The sequence below is a fragment of the Elephantulus edwardii genome, unplaced genomic scaffold, assembly GCF_000299155.1.
Source record: "Elephantulus edwardii isolate Elephantulus edwardi_28Jun2011 unplaced genomic scaffold, EleEdw1.0 scaffold00092, whole genome shotgun sequence".
In the NCBI taxonomy this organism is placed as follows: domain Eukaryota; kingdom Metazoa; phylum Chordata; class Mammalia; order Macroscelidea; family Macroscelididae; genus Elephantulus; species Elephantulus edwardii.
Genome location: NW_006399842.1, coordinates 9,103,099 through 9,118,265, shown reverse-complemented (window position 1 = coordinate 9,118,265; position 15,167 = coordinate 9,103,099). Strand labels below are relative to the sequence as shown.

General features: G+C 41.7%; 2 protein-coding genes across 7 annotated transcripts in view; one reads left to right on the top strand and one right to left on the bottom strand.

Annotated features, from left to right (window-relative positions):
- ASTN2 (astrotactin 2) overlaps positions 1 to 15,167 on the bottom strand; it is an 895,904-nt gene that overhangs the window by 261,186 nt on the left and 619,551 nt on the right. For 2 of the 3 annotated variants that reach the window (XM_006890704.1, XM_006890705.1), the window contains exon 1: positions 4,797 to 5,064. In XM_006890704.1, the coding sequence (XP_006890766.1) occupies positions 4,797 to 5,024 (228 nt within the window). In that variant the 5' untranslated portion in view covers positions 5,025 to 5,064. Of the gene's footprint in view, positions 1 to 4,796; positions 5,065 to 15,167 lie in introns of those variants that run through there. The other variant, XM_006890703.1, reaches the window with a different exon arrangement.
- On the top strand, positions 1,063 to 1,602 carry LOC102865536 (ubiquitin-conjugating enzyme E2 C-like). 4 transcript variants are annotated; one of them, XM_006890701.1, is made up of 2 exons: positions 1,063 to 1,198; positions 1,280 to 1,602. In XM_006890701.1, the coding sequence occupies exons 1-2, from the start codon at positions 1,063 to 1,065 to the stop codon at positions 1,600 to 1,602; spliced, it is 459 nt and encodes a 152-aa protein (XP_006890763.1). The 4 variants fall into 4 exon arrangements, with proteins under 4 accessions (XP_006890763.1, XP_006890764.1, XP_006890762.1 ...); XM_006890702.1 differs by having other exon boundaries at positions 1,063 to 1,215; positions 1,393 to 1,602; XM_006890700.1 differs by having other exon boundaries at positions 1,063 to 1,347; positions 1,420 to 1,602.

Here is a 15,167-nt window from a genome sequence, read left to right as displayed (position 1 = left end):
GATTGATTCAGTGACTGAGATAATTGGGATGGGAGTATCAGAGACAGTGCGATTGGTACAGGACAGAGCGGAGTTTAGGGCTGTTGTACATAGGGTCGCTATGAGTCACAGGCGACTCGACGGCACATAACAACAACAACAACAGTACAAATTACAGATGAGAAAGTATAGCACATTCCAGATGAGGAAAGTGAGGATCAGAGAAGCAGCCTGCGGGGCGAGTTGACATAGGAGGTGAATGAGGACATTCATATTCACCTCACCAAGGCCTGGAGAGCCCACCGTTATACAAAAGGAAGCTGCCAGAAATTCAAGCCAGCTATAAAAGGAGGACTTGGAATAAAGGATATCATTGGTGATATCAGATGATCTTGACTGGGAGTAGAAAAACAACAGAAATATTTACTTTTGTTTTACTGATAATTTAGAGGCGTTTGACTATGTGGATCATAAAAAATTATGGAAAACACTGAAAAGATTAAGAGTTCTGGAACATTTAATTTTTCTCATACAGAACATGTATATAGACCAAAAGGCAGTCTTTAAAACAGAACAAGGAGATATTTCATGATTTAAAATCAGGAGAAGTATGTGTGTCAGAGAGAATTCTTTCCACTGTACTTATTCTATCTATATGCTAAGGAAATAATATAAGAAGGTGAATTATGTGAAGAAGAATGCAGCAACAGGATTGAAGGAAAACTCATAAACAACTTATTATATGTATAGATGCATCTGATACAATTTTGCTTGCTGCCAGTCAAGTGGACTTGAAGCATTTATTAATAAAGAACTAAAACTTTAGACCCCAGTATGTATTTTATCTCAACATAAAATTCTTCACAAGTGGACCAACGAGAAACATGATGATAAATGAGGAAAGGCTGAAGTTGTCAAAGATTTAATTATACTTAGATCCATAATTAACACCCATGGAAGTAGCAGTCAAGAATTCAATCATTGGACCAGACACATTTGCAGCCAGATTTGAAGGTGTTAAAAGCAAAGCTGTCGGCAGTTGCTGTCGTGTCTTCCGAGTAGTGTTGTCTTTCTGCGGACAGGATGGCCTCCCAGAACCGCAACCCAGCAACAGCCAGCGTTGTTGCCTCCCGAAAATGGGCAGAGCCTAGCGGGGGCGCTGCCCGGGGCTCCGTGGGCAAGAGGCTACAGCAGGAGCTGATGACCCTCATAATGTCTGGCGACAAAGGGATTTCTGCCTTTCCTGAATCCGACAACCTTTTCAAATGGATAGGGACCATCCATGGAGCCGCTGGCACAGTATATGAAGACCTGAGGTATAAGCTCTCCCTAGAGTTCCCTAGCGGCTACCCTTACAACGCGCCCACGGTGAAGTTCCTCACTCCCTGCTACCATCCCAGCGTGGACACTCAGGGTAACATCTGCCTAGACATCCTGAAGGACAAGTGGTCTGCCCTGTATGACGTCAGAACCATCCTCCTCTCCATCCAGAGCCTGCTAGGAGAACCCAACATCGACAGCCCTTTGAACACACACGCTGCTGAACTCTGGAAAAACCCCACAGCCTTTAAGAAGTACCTACAGGAAACCTACTCGAAGCAAGTCTCCAGCCAAGAGCCCTGACCCGCTCTGTCCGGCCTCTGTCCTTGTGTCGTGTCATCTTTTTTCCTTAGTTGATCTGTCCTCCTTGATTTCTGTCCAAGATTCTGTATCTGAAGCTGTGGCATCCTTTCTGTTTTATTTGTTTTTTTAAATTAAGCCTCTGTTTGAGCCTTTATGATGAATATATTAAATAAACACATTTGGGGTTAATTTTGAAAAAAAAAAAAAAAAAAGCAAAGCTGTCGCTCCGAGGACTAACTTGAGTTTGGCATAAGCCGTCCAAGGTATCTTCAAATGCTTCACTTGCTAGCAGGACAATGAATAAGAAGACTAAAGGAATGATACATTTAATTATCTTGTGGCCAAAGAATATTGAATATACCATGGACTTCCAGAAGAATGAACAAACATAACTTGGAAAAAGTCCAGTCAGATTTTTCCTTACAAGCAAAGATGGCAAGTCATCATTTCACAAAAATTGAACATGTTATCAGGAGAGTCAGTCTCCGAAGAATGCTATGCTTGGAAAAGTAGAAATTCCTCAAAAAAAGAGAAAGACCTTCAATGTAATGGATTGGCATTGACTGCAAGAACAGACTCGTATACAGAAATGATTGTGGAGGTGGCATATGACATAGATTTGTTATGACTTACTTGAAGGCATTTGACAAGGAATTATATACATTATACATATATAATTATTTGCTTAAAGACCCCTGATATACAGATCTGTGATGCTTAGTCCATGACTCAAGTGCACTGTTAGTTGTGTCATTCGTGACTAGGTTTCATTCATTCAGTTAGCTAATTTCAGTAGCTTGAGAATTCTCACAAATACACCATATGAAATATGAACCAGAAATACGAATGACTATATGTAGCTAACCTATGTTTGCCATTTTCCTGTTTTCTTTTCTAAAGTCGAGGAAATACAACGGTTAAGCACTTAACTACTAGCCAAAGGCTGATGATTCCAACCCACCTAGCAGCTCTGTTGAAGGGAGACCTAGTTCTCTATTTCTGTAAAGATTATAGCCAATAAAGCTGTATAATGTAGTACTTCTCTATAACCAGGGGTCACTATAAGTCAGACATGATGTTGTCACTCAACAATACTGTATTTGTATTTATTCCTAAAAGTCAGAGTCCATGGCACCAGGGACATTATTGCTGATGTCAGATGGATCTTGGCTGAAAGCAAAGAATACCAGAAGAATGTCTTTTAGTGCTTTATTAAGTTTGCAAAGGCATTTGACTGTGTAGATCATATGGCTAATTCTGAGAAGAATGGGGATTTCAGAACACTTAATAATGCTTGTATAAAATCTAGACCCAGACCAAGAACACAGTAAGGGAAGACTGCATGGTTTAAAATCAGGACAAGTGTGAGTTAGGGCGGTTTCCTCTCTCCATACTATTCAATCTGTATGCTGAGCAAATCACTTGAGAAGCTGGACTTCATGAACCAGAGTTCATGAGTGTGGGATCAGGATTGGAGAAAGGCTCATCAATAACTTGTGTAATGTAGATGACAGAACCTTGCTTACTGAAAGTAAGGAGGACCTGAAGTGCTTGCTGCAGAACATCAAGGACTGCAGCCTTCATTATGAATTACATCTCAAAATCAAGAAAACAAAAATCCTCATGATAGATGGAGAAAAGATTCAAATTGCTAACTGTTTCATCTTGCTTGGATCCACAGTCAGCATCCTTGGTACCAGCAATGAGGAGATCAGGAAACATATAGCAATCAAAAAGTCTGCTCTCAGGAACCTCTCCAATGTCCTGAGGAGTAATGATGTCTGTTTAAAGTCTAAGGTATTAAAAAAAAAATCCAAGGTATATCTGATTCAAGCCACAGTCTTTCTGTTACACAACTAAGACCCAGCCAATGAATAAGGATGACAGGAGAAGAACTGATACGTTTGAGCTGAGGTGTTGGAGAAGAGTGTTGAATGGCCAATGGACTGCCAAAAGAACAAACAGAAATGTCTTAGGGGAAAAGTGCAACCAATCTTTTCTTTTACTTTTCCATAATTTTTGGACTCATGTACTTATAACTTGTTAGTCAAATTTGTGTCTTCTAGGTTGCAACACCCCCATGATACATCTTCAAGGATATGAACATGTACGGCCAAGCACAATCAATAAGAGTGCATCTAAATTCCAAAATCAATCTCCATAATAGTCTATGTGTTTCCTACTGCCAAAGGGGCTCTTTAGAGTAGTGAGAGAAGATCTTCACCCTGAAACCCACAGCGTCCCTTTTCAGCAGGAAGTAGCTAAGAGAATACGCCATCCCCTTTTCCTTATGACTCAGGGTGAAGTCTCTCTCAGGGAGGAGTGATAGGGAGGGAATGACAAAGGACACACAGACAAAGAAGATTAATCAGAACTGGCTTTGACAAGCACTGTGGCATTTGGACAAGAACAAACAGGGAGGAGGGTAGAGAGAATAGTGCAACAATGAATGAATGGAAACCCCAAATCTCTGTAAATGTTTATGAAAATTAATAAAATATAATTATAGAAAAAAAATAAATAAATTTATCCAACAGGAAAAAATAGGAAAAAAAAGATGGTAACATTTTTGTCTCATATTTTGGATAGGTGGTTAGGAGAGACTATTCCTTGGAAAGGGACGTCGTGCTTGGAAAGGAAGAGGATAATCCATGAAAATCCTTAACAAGGATTGATAGAATGTCTGTGGCAAGGGACACAAATGTGTTAAGGATGGCAAGCATAGTACAGGATAGGTCAGAGTTTAGTTCCCAGGGTCGCTGTGAGTCATACTTGACTCAATGACACTTAACAACAACAAAAAGAAATATGTTTGTATGTAGGAGCATGTGCATGAGCTTAAAAATATTTTGAAGGGATATATGATTAGGTATTATTATCATGATAGGAGTCCGGAATGAACGCTGCATAGTAGAGTGGACTTGGGCAGAGGGATTGTATAAAAGTGAAAATATTTTTCCTTTACTTTTCAAAGAGAAGAGCAAACTGAGGGGGAGGTTGGGTAGAGAGAAAAATGCAACAATGAATGAATGGAAATCCAAAGTCTCTGTAAACTTTCATTAAAATTAATTTTAAAAAATACAATTTTTTTAAAAAAGTTGGGAAATCTATTTTGGAGGAGGAGGAGTATCAGGCCCTAGGCACTCTTGGACTGGCCCTCAGCTTTGACACGTGTCTAAGCCTCCAGAGCTCACCTCTTTGGTGCCATTGTCTTGGATGAGGGTGTACAATGGTATTACACGGTTGATCTCCAGCAGCACTGGTGTAGGGCTCAGCTGCTCCTTGCCCGGCCGGCGACAGAGATGACAGGTGGATGGACAGCGACCCTTCTCCTCACAGCGGATCTCCACCCCTGAGATGAGCTGGTCATCCGAGAGCATCTGGGCTGTCAGCAGACCAGAGAGGTAGGTGATGAAGGGCATGGACTTCAGCTCCTTCTTGCTGCCCAGCTCTGTGGTTTCTGGAGAGGTAAGAAATAGGAAGCAAAAAATGATAAATTCAAGGTCAAGATGTGTTCAAGAACTGGTATCCTAGTTGGACTGAAGAAAATGTGATAAAGTCATTCATTCTTCATGCCTGAGAAACAGTACTGGCCTAAAGGTTCATAGACCAAAACAGTGCTTATTTCTACCATTCACCTTAAATATGCCCTTGCCTTTTCTAGGGTTCACTTTCATCGTATTCAAAGTGGATAAGTTGAACTAGAAGATTCTCTTAGGGTTTTGATAGATAAATATTTAAGGATGGATGTTTGCCCCTCATAACTAGAAATTTTTTCTTTCCTCCTTTCAACTTACCAAAGTCTTATGTTGTCTTAGAAACCTTACTCCTGGCCTGTATTTTCCACGGGGTTCCACATATATAACAGGGGAAACAAAGTATGGAGTCAAATAATTTGCTCTTTAAATGTCAGTTCTGCTTCCTAATAGCTTTGATAGTCTCTTAATAACAAGTAGCCTCTGATGACTAGTTATGTAAAACAGGATTACTAACATTAACCAAATTGGTTTGCCATAATGGTAAATGAGCTAGAAGGAGGTGGAACTGTATAGAAAAGAGCTGTTGTTGGTGTTGTGTACCATCGAGTCAAGAACCAAACCGTAGCTGACCTTCCAGAAGGTTTTCAGAGGCAGTTAATCACACAGGAGGAGTTTTCCCCATCCTTCTCCTGTGAAGCAGCTGGTAGAATACAAATCGCAAGCCTTCAGGATTGCAGAATATCTTCTGACCACTAGGCTATCAGAGCTCAACAGAGAAGAGTAGATGGAAAATAAATTCTTTCCCCTCTCTTTCCCTGCTTGCCTTTAATCTTGTTCAGACTTGGATTCCTACCTTACTTCTCTCCTGAAAGCTGATGTATTCCCCAGTCTGTGCTTTCCTTTGTTCATTAATAAAACCAATATTTCCCACTTCTAAGTCTGTGTTCATTATGGATGGTGAAGAGATTGAGATTTTTAACAGTTTTAGTTTGCTTGGCTCCACAATCAACACTCTTCGTATGAGCAGCCAGGAAATGAAGAGAAAAATTGCACTGGGCAAGTCAGCTGTTAGGGACCTCTCCAGAGTATTAAAGAGCAACAATGTCAGGCTGGAGACTAAGGTGTGCCTGATCTGGGCCATAGTCTTTGCAACTGTGTGCTATGTGTCAGAGAACTGGACAGTGACTAAAGATAAGAGAAAGAATTGATGCCTTTGAGTTGTGGTGCTAGAGAAGAGTGTTGAATATTGAATAAAACCATTGACTGCTAAACATGAAAAACAAACAGGTTCATCCTGGAGAGGGTGAATCAGGCTACTCCTTGGAGGCAAGGATTCTGAAGCTTTGTCTCACATTCTTTGGGCATGTTGCAAGGAGGGACCAGTCCTTGGAGAGGGACATCATGTTTGGGAGAGTGGAGCACAAGAGAGGAAGACCCTCGATGAGATGGATCGATTCAGTGATTGGGGTAATGGGAGTAGGAGTGTCAGAGACAGTGAGATTGGCACAGGATAGAGTAGGGTTTAGGGCTCTTGGGCATAGGGTCACTATGAGTTGCAAGCAACTCGACGGCACATAACAATAACAACAACAACAATAACAATAACGTCCGTTTCAATCCTTCTCCACTAGCCTAGAATATCCTTCTTTCTCTCATCCCCAGCTTCTCCACACTTCTACCCATAAAAACTTCACATTCTGATGTCATTCTCTTCAGAAGGTCTTCCCTCATTGCTCCATTGCCTCTTCCTGGGGTATATATTTCTGCTTGTGAGTCTTCATCTTGCTAAGCTCATGATCCATAGCCATTAGGTGCTGATCTCTGCAACTATATTATCAGCTCCTGAGGACTAAAGACTATGATAGAGATACACTTAAGACTCAACTAAAGAGGAACATTATAGAACTTTTAATGACTTGGGATGCGTTCATTATCTATTCTAGAGGCTTCCAAACTCTTCTGAGGAACTCTGAGGATCCCCAGCAGCATCTCTTCTGGTTCAGTAAGGTAAGAGGAAATTTGAGCAGGTAGAATTCTAAGTTCTCATCTTGGCTTCAAAGAAAATAGGTCCACTTCTGCCTATTTTATTGACTATTCTTCTATACGTTATTTCATCAGAAGACAAGATCTATGGCTTTGTCAAAAAGTTTGAAGCAGCACAAACTATGCATGTCAATAGTGTCCTCAAGTTTGGGCAGTGCACGATCTGAATGGCAAAGCAGGATAGCCTTGCACCAAGGGGCAGAGCTTGGTCCAGATGACAACTTCTTTGAAGCCTGGTGAAGTAAAGCTAAGCTCCTGCCTCAATGGAGACAGGAGCCTGGGCACCCGAGGCCTGGGAGAGAACGCAAGGTTGTCTCTTGCTCTTGCTGTCGGCTTGCAGTGACATGCAGCTGATCTGGAAATGGGCTTGCCAATTAGAAATACAAATAAACGCAGCCTTCATTCATTACTCTCCTGGCCCTGGGGCCTGGGATCTGGGCTCCACCTTTTCTGTCTGGCTGTCAACAAATGCTTATGAGCATGAGATCAAAGGCTCTGGAGGAGGAAGACAAGGCGGATTCCAGTTAACCAATCCTTCAGAGGGATTAAAGAGGAGTAGTTGCTAAGATAAACAAAACAAGGCTGTGAAGAAGGCATCTCAGCAGCTGGGTAGACAGCCCGTAGACACAGACATGTCAAAAGAAGATGATGACAAACTTTGGAACTGCCGGCCAGAGGGATAGTTTTAGAGAAGGGTGACTTCAAATCTAGGAATACAATAGCCACATAGAGTAGAAGGTCAGCAGGCAGTTCGAACTGAGAGGACATTACAGATCACACTCGAGCTCAGGGGTCAGCGAACTATGACCCACTGGCCAAATCCAGCCACTGTTGTTTTTGTAAAGGTGACTGTAGTGGGATTCAGTCACATCCTTTCACTTATGTATTGCCTATGTCTACAGTGGCCAAGTCGAGGAGTTGCAACAAGGATAGATGGCCCACAAAGCCCAAGCTGGTTATTATCTGGTCCTTTAAAAAAAAAAAAAAGAAAAATCTGTCAACCTCTATTGTAACTCCATAGTTAGATAGGACCCCCTAGAGGTGGGTCTTTACAAGGAGTAAGGCAGTGCGGCAGATTCGATAAAGTAAAATCTTTAAAATAAAACACATCATTGATATCCTTGGATTGTGAATCTCTTGATAGTAAAAATAGCATAAGACACTCTTCCCTCCATAGAACAATTTTCATAAACTGTTTGAAGAACACACTTTCGAAAATGCTGTTCTTTACAACTCTCTCAATTTAAGTAAGGAGAAATTGTGTTGCAAAGACTTTCTAAGGTCCCCTCAAATGCCAGCAGCCTTATCATCACATGACTTCAATCTTCAGACAATAAATTTATCACTTAAACTATTGTCATTTCTATTTTAAAACACAGATGGTGTGCACCTTGCCACATGCACATAATTTAATGGAAAAGGAATATAACCTGTGCTGGGAGTAAAAATTCCCTTGGTCAAATAGGCAAAACCACATACCATCAATAGTCTTTGGGTTTAGGATGTTAACTACCCATTTAACAACAGAATGATCAGCAGATTTTTACTGGCCTGCTGTTGTCCAAACAATCTTTTGCTTTCCCCCTATCAATTTATCCAAATAAGAATGGGTGGAGGTGGGATAAAGAGAGAAGTTTCACTAGATAAGAGCTCATAGCCCAAGTTGCAAAGTGCCCTCATCCGCACTAGAGTACTCAGAGTCCAGTTTAGGCTCTGGTTTTGTAATACAAAGCACCTCAGGATTAGCTGGCCCAAGCCTACTTCTTACCCAGCAAAGACACTAAAATGTAACAGGGAAAGGGACTTAGCTCTAAATCGAATAGACATTTACTAACAATGATGCTTAAAAGACTGTGTCCTGCCTAAGTCATAATCTGGTAGAGAGTTACAACAGGGAAAGCCATTAGCCATTTCATTAATTATCCCTGTGTAGACACTACAATTGCGAAAGTTAATTGCTTCTGAGTCAACTCCACCCTGTGGCTAGACTCATCTTTTTAAAGGGCAAATCCCATGTTGCTATTCTGCTGAAAAGTCTGCAATGACATTTGACTTTTCTTAGGATAAAGACGAAAAACCCTTAGGAAGACACATGGGCCCTGTGCCCTCTCCAGCTTGATCCTTCCCTTCCTCCTCCCTTTCCTTCATCCTTACCTTCCTCCCTCAGCATTCTTCCTTTCAGTTTCATTGGCCTTTGTGCACTTGAATGCACCCTCTTTCTTTCCCCCACAAGTCTTGGCATATGCTCTTCCCTCTACACAGAATCTTCCCTTCATTCCACCCCCATCCCCTGCCTTCTGCTGGCTAATATCCACTCATCCTTCAGATCTTAGTTCAAATGCCAATTTCTCAGCATAGTTTTCCCTAAACAACAACCTTGTTCCACCACCACTCTCCATTGGGACTTCTTAGTAGAGAACTTGATCGTATTCTGTTCTCTGTATCACCTGTTAATGTTGCATGACTGTGATCTCCATGAAGCCTGGGGTCGTGGCAGTTTTGCTGATACCAAACCTGGGACATTATAAGCTTTCAATAATCTTTTCAGAGCGGAATATATACGCATATACCTTGGTCACTCAGCTGCAAAATCATCGGTGACTCTAAAGACTGGTAAATTTCAAAGCTTGAACTAACTAATAATGAAGACACTTCTTGAATGAAAATGAACTCTCCCAGTTGAAAGCCCAGCAGATGAGTAGCTGGGTGCTAATGTCACTGCCTCTAAGTTTTCACATGGGCTCTTGCCATTGCAGGTACGGAAGAGTCAGCTTAAAGCAAGCCGCCTTAAACAGGCCAAGGATAAAGGAGAGTTTTGTAGAGACTTTGCCTCTGTTCACATTTCCCATCTCTCTGAACGATGCTTCCAAAATAGGATCATGTCTGGTTTCAAGCCCAATTCAGTCTCAATGACACTACAACCCATTCATTTGAGAACCTGTCAACTGAACTTTCTTTTTTCTCCTCCCAAATTCCTGCTGGGTATTATTTGGTTGCCACCAAAAAAAAAGCTGCAGTTGAAGTGACAACTCCTTGTTGGGAGGGCAGCCAGGGTTTTTCGGCAGGAGGTGATGGCACCACTTGCCCTCATCCAGAAAACAAAACAAAAGCAGCCGGCTAAGGGCTTCTGGGAGAGCCAAGGCTGTGCGGATGTTTGTTCAATATTCGGCAACAGAGCAGGGCGCTGCCTCCCGAGTCAGACAGACTTGCTTTGGCAGTAGGCTTGCATTTGAAGCATTTTAAAGGCTCCATGGGGACCTGAGGGGCTCAAATTAGAAACACTGAGGGTGGGGGAGAGAGAGTGAGACTTTTATATCATAAAGAATGGCCTTTATTACAGAAATGGCCTCCCAGGAATTGCTGAAATGGGATCATTTCTTAGGCGGAGTTACTGTCTCCTTTTGGAGGAAAGCAATTGCTCTGAGACTTGACTCAAGGACTCCCACAAATGCCCTTAACAAAGGAAGAGTGGTCAGCGAACTGAAACACTACTGACGCGCCCCGCCTGCCCCTGTTGTGCAATCGGAACTTTTCAGCACTTTTCCCTCGGAGTCCAGCACCATCCGTGTACTCTTGATAAATCATACCCGTTGCCACCGAGCCGATTCCAAGTGACAATGACACTATGTTGTCAGCGACAGACTTTCTCTGTAGGGTTCTCAATATCCAGTTTTATTGGAGGCACGACTGCCAGGAGTCCCATGAAGCCTCTGCATGGACTGTATCCTTTTGGTTGTTAGCCAAGTGTGTTAACTCTTTGCACAAACCATGATAACTATCTTTGGGGATTCTTGATAGGGATTAAATAAGGTGCTTGGTATAGATTAAGCACTTGATAAAGACTAGTTGTTACTCTTGTGGATGATATAGGATTAGAACTATTATTGTAGTAACAAAATTTTAATATAGATTTTTTTTTATTAATTTCAATGAACATTTACAAAGATTTTGGATTTCCATTCATTCATTGTTGCACTTTTCTCCCCACCCACCCCACCCCCACCCCCAGTTCGCTCTTCTCCTTGAAAAGCAAAAGCAAAACTCCTTCACTGGTATAAAATCCCCAGCCCCACCCCCACCCCCATCCCGAGTACACTCCACTCTGCAACCCTCATTCTGAACTCTTATAATAATCATAATGCCCTAAAATATATTACTTTCAAACTGTTCTCTCCCTCATCGGCTTCAATGAAGTATTTAAAGCATTACTGCTCATTGTTGTCCATTGCCATCAATTAAGAACCGAGTCATAAGCTGACCGCCTAGTGAGTTTTCAGAGGCTATGAATTGCATGGAAGGGGATTATCCATCTGTCTCCTATCGAGCAGCTGGTAGAGTTAAATCACATGCCTTTAAGTTGATAGTGTAACTTCTTACCCACTAGGCCACCAAAGCTCCACACTGACACATTAAGACAACTTAATGGGAGGGAAATCCTAAAACTTGACCCTCAGAGGAAGAACTGGCAAAGAAGAACAGTTTCTAATTACTTTTACAACCCCTGAAAACTCAGTCAGTACAAGGATATAAACAAAAGATAAAAGAAGATCTAGAGGGGACTTTTCCTTGGTAAGATCTCTCTCCATGCTTAGCGGACCTGTAACTAAGGGGGAACCTCAAAGCAAGCTATCTTCTAACTCCAACTTGTATCAAAGAGGTCCTCAAGAATGTCACCTGTAGGACTTGTTATGTGTTCTTTGTGATTAGAAAGGCAGAAAACCAATGTCTTAAGCTCTACTCGGCTATGGCAATGGGACAGAAACAGCTACAACGAGCTTAGCCCAGGTTCTCAAAGATTACCACAATTAAAGCCACCCGAGTGCTTCCCATGGACCAGACGTGGATGATGCGGGTGAAGGCGGGGATGGCCTGGGGCGATGCTCAATCCTGCTAAGAGAAACTCTAATGAAGGGTAAGGAGTCCCTCATTAGAGGGTGAGGATCTCTATAAGGGTGACGTGGGCAGTCAGAGATGCTACAGCAAGTGTCAGCAGGAGCCAAACAAAGAGAAGCTGCACCACGCCAGATGGAATGAGAAATCTTCGCAATGAGAATCACAAAAAGCCACCAAGAGAACTTTCTAGTTTGGTATATTTCCTAAATAAAAATGTATTTCAATTGTGATTTTAATGAACATTCATAGAGAAGTCAGATTTTCATTCATTCATTCATTCATTCTTGCACATTTTACTCCCTTTCCTCTCCCACAGTTCACGTGTTTTTGTTTTTTTTTTTAAAGAAAATATTCATTCATTGTTGCACGATCACCTACTTTTCCCCAATCCCTAGTCCTCTCCGTAGTGATATATCTCTTATTCTGGACTGTTGTCATACATACAATGCTTAATCTTATATTCGTTTTAGACAGTCTTTCTTTCATCTGTTCCAATGCAATGGAGAACGTACTAGTTTTAAAAATCTGCTAGGACCAGAGAACACGGAGCCAGGTTACAAAGAGGCCAAGTTCAGGGATGATCTTCTCATTTCTTACTGCTCCTCTCTCCTCCTCCTTTGACTCTGGAGGAAGGGGAAGAACAAGTGAATTGGCCAGTCATGTGCCTCCTATTAACGCCTCCACTGGACAGTGCAAGGAGATTGATTTGCCAATGTTAGAGCTCTGATTAAAGTTTTGTTATATTAATTTTAATGAAAGTTTACAGAGACTTAGGGTTTCCAGTCATTCATTGTTGCACTTTTCTCCCTGCCTACCCCCTCCTCCCAATTCACTCTTCTCCTTGAAAAGTAAAAGAAAAATTATTTCATTGTTATGCAATCCCTACCCCCAAGTCCACTCCACTGTGGAGCCTTCATTCTGGACTCCTGTCATGACAATAATACCAAATCATATATCCCTTTTAAACAGTTCTATGCCTCATCTGTTTCAATGCAGTATACATCATTCCTCCCCTCCTTCTCTGTCTTCCCTCAACCCCAATGTCAGTCTCTTTTTACAAAAGTGGCAAAAAAAAGTGGCTCTATGCAATATTTATCCTTTTGTGCCTGAGATATTTCACTCAGGATAATTCCTCCAGGGTCACCCATTTTGTAGAATATTTCATGAGTTCCTTGTTTTTCAATGTTGCATAGTATTCCATTGGGTGACTGTATGAGAGCTTCTCTATTCATTCGTTGATGGACACTTAGGTTGTTTCCAACTCTTTGCTACTGTGAACAAAGCCGCAATGAACATGGGTGTGCATATATCTCTTTGGGTGGCGGTTATGGTCTCTTTAGGGTATATTCCCCGTAGTGGAATTGCTGGGTCAAATGGTATTTCTATTTGCAACTTTTTTTTATTATTATTATTTTTGTGTGAGTGTACCATCAAATCAGATCTGACTGGTTCAGGAGGAAATTGTCCCTCCTTCCCCAGCAGAGCATCTGGTGGATTTGAACCGTGCGCCTCTGCGATTGTAGTTGTAGCTCCTTGCCACTAGGCCACCAGAACTCCCCTCTATTTGCAACTTTTTGAGAAAGCGCCACACAGCCTTCCAGAGTGGTTGCACCATTTTACACGTCCACCAACAGTGAAATAAGGGTTTCCAGTTTCTCCACAACCTCGCCAGCATTTGTTGCTTGCTGTTCTGTTACATTTTGCTACTCTTACTGAGGTGAGATGGTATCTCATCATTGTTTTGATTTGCATCTCTCTAAGAGCTAGGGATTTTGAACATTTCTTCATGTGTTTGTTTGCCGTCTGAATGTCGTCTTTGGTGAAGTATCTGTTCATATCCTGTGCCCCATTTTTCAATTGGGTTGTTTACCATTATCTTGTTGTGGTGCTCATCCTTGTTTCTGATGTGAGATGTGAGACTGGTTAGAATAGTGTCTGTAGTTCTACTGGACTAAGATGATTAACAGATTAGACATGAGCTGCTAAGATTTTTTCATCCATGGACAGAGGAAGATTATTTTAGCGCATATATTAAAAGGAATGTAGAAACCAACTGACAAATGTACTTCAAAACATGTATACATCATTCATGTCCTTGTTCAGGTGCCAAAAAAAACCCCAACAAACCCAAAACAGAAACAACCATGTATACATGAACTACGCTGGTTCTTTTCAACATACCAATGACCTCTTGATCATCATCAACATCATTAAATGTGTATCATATCTGTAGCTGTAGTTAATTTGCTATTTAAATTAATATCTGTCTCCCTAACTAACTTGTGAATGCCATGATAGCAAGAACTATGTAGTTGTTGTTGTTGGCAGGTATTATTTAGTGGACTACAACTCATAAGAACCCTATGAACAACAGGTCTGAGTCATGTGCTATCCTGTGTCACCCTCACTGCCACTGATGAGCTGAAATTCATAGTCACAGTCACTGTGCCCATCTAGTTCACTGAGGGTCTTGCTTTTGCAGACCTTCCACCTTTCCCAGCATGATGTTCTTCTCCAAGGACTATCCTCTCCTGACAATACGCCCAAAGTATGTGACATAAAGATTCACCATCATTATCTATAAGAAACACCCTGCCTGCACTTTCTCCAGGACATACTTGTTTGTTCTTTTGGTGGTCCATGGGATAATCGATACTCTTCTCCAACACCACAAGTCAAAGGCATCTTCTTCTGTCATCCTTATTCATTGTTCAACTTTCAGATGCATAGAAAGAAATTTAAAATGCTGTGGCTTGTATCAAACACACAGTTTTAACTAATAGCTTTTCTCTTTAGCACTTTGGAGACACATCATGTCTTGACTTCTTGATTGTTACTACCACGGCCATTGCTGTGGAACGATGTAAAATGAAATGGGTGACAACGTCAATCTTTTTTATTTATTCATCTTGGAGAAGATTAAACCAAGCTACTCCTTGGAGGCAAGGATTCTGGGGCTTCGACTGACATACTTTGGACATGTTGCCAGGAGGTACGGGTCCTTGGAGAGGACTCATGCTTGGGAGGGTGGAGGGACAGCGCAGGAGGGGAAGACCCTCTATGAGATGGATTGATTCGGTGACTGGGGTAATCGGGATGGGTGTGTCAGAGGCGGTGTGGTTGGCGCAGGATAGAGCAGGGTTTAGGGCT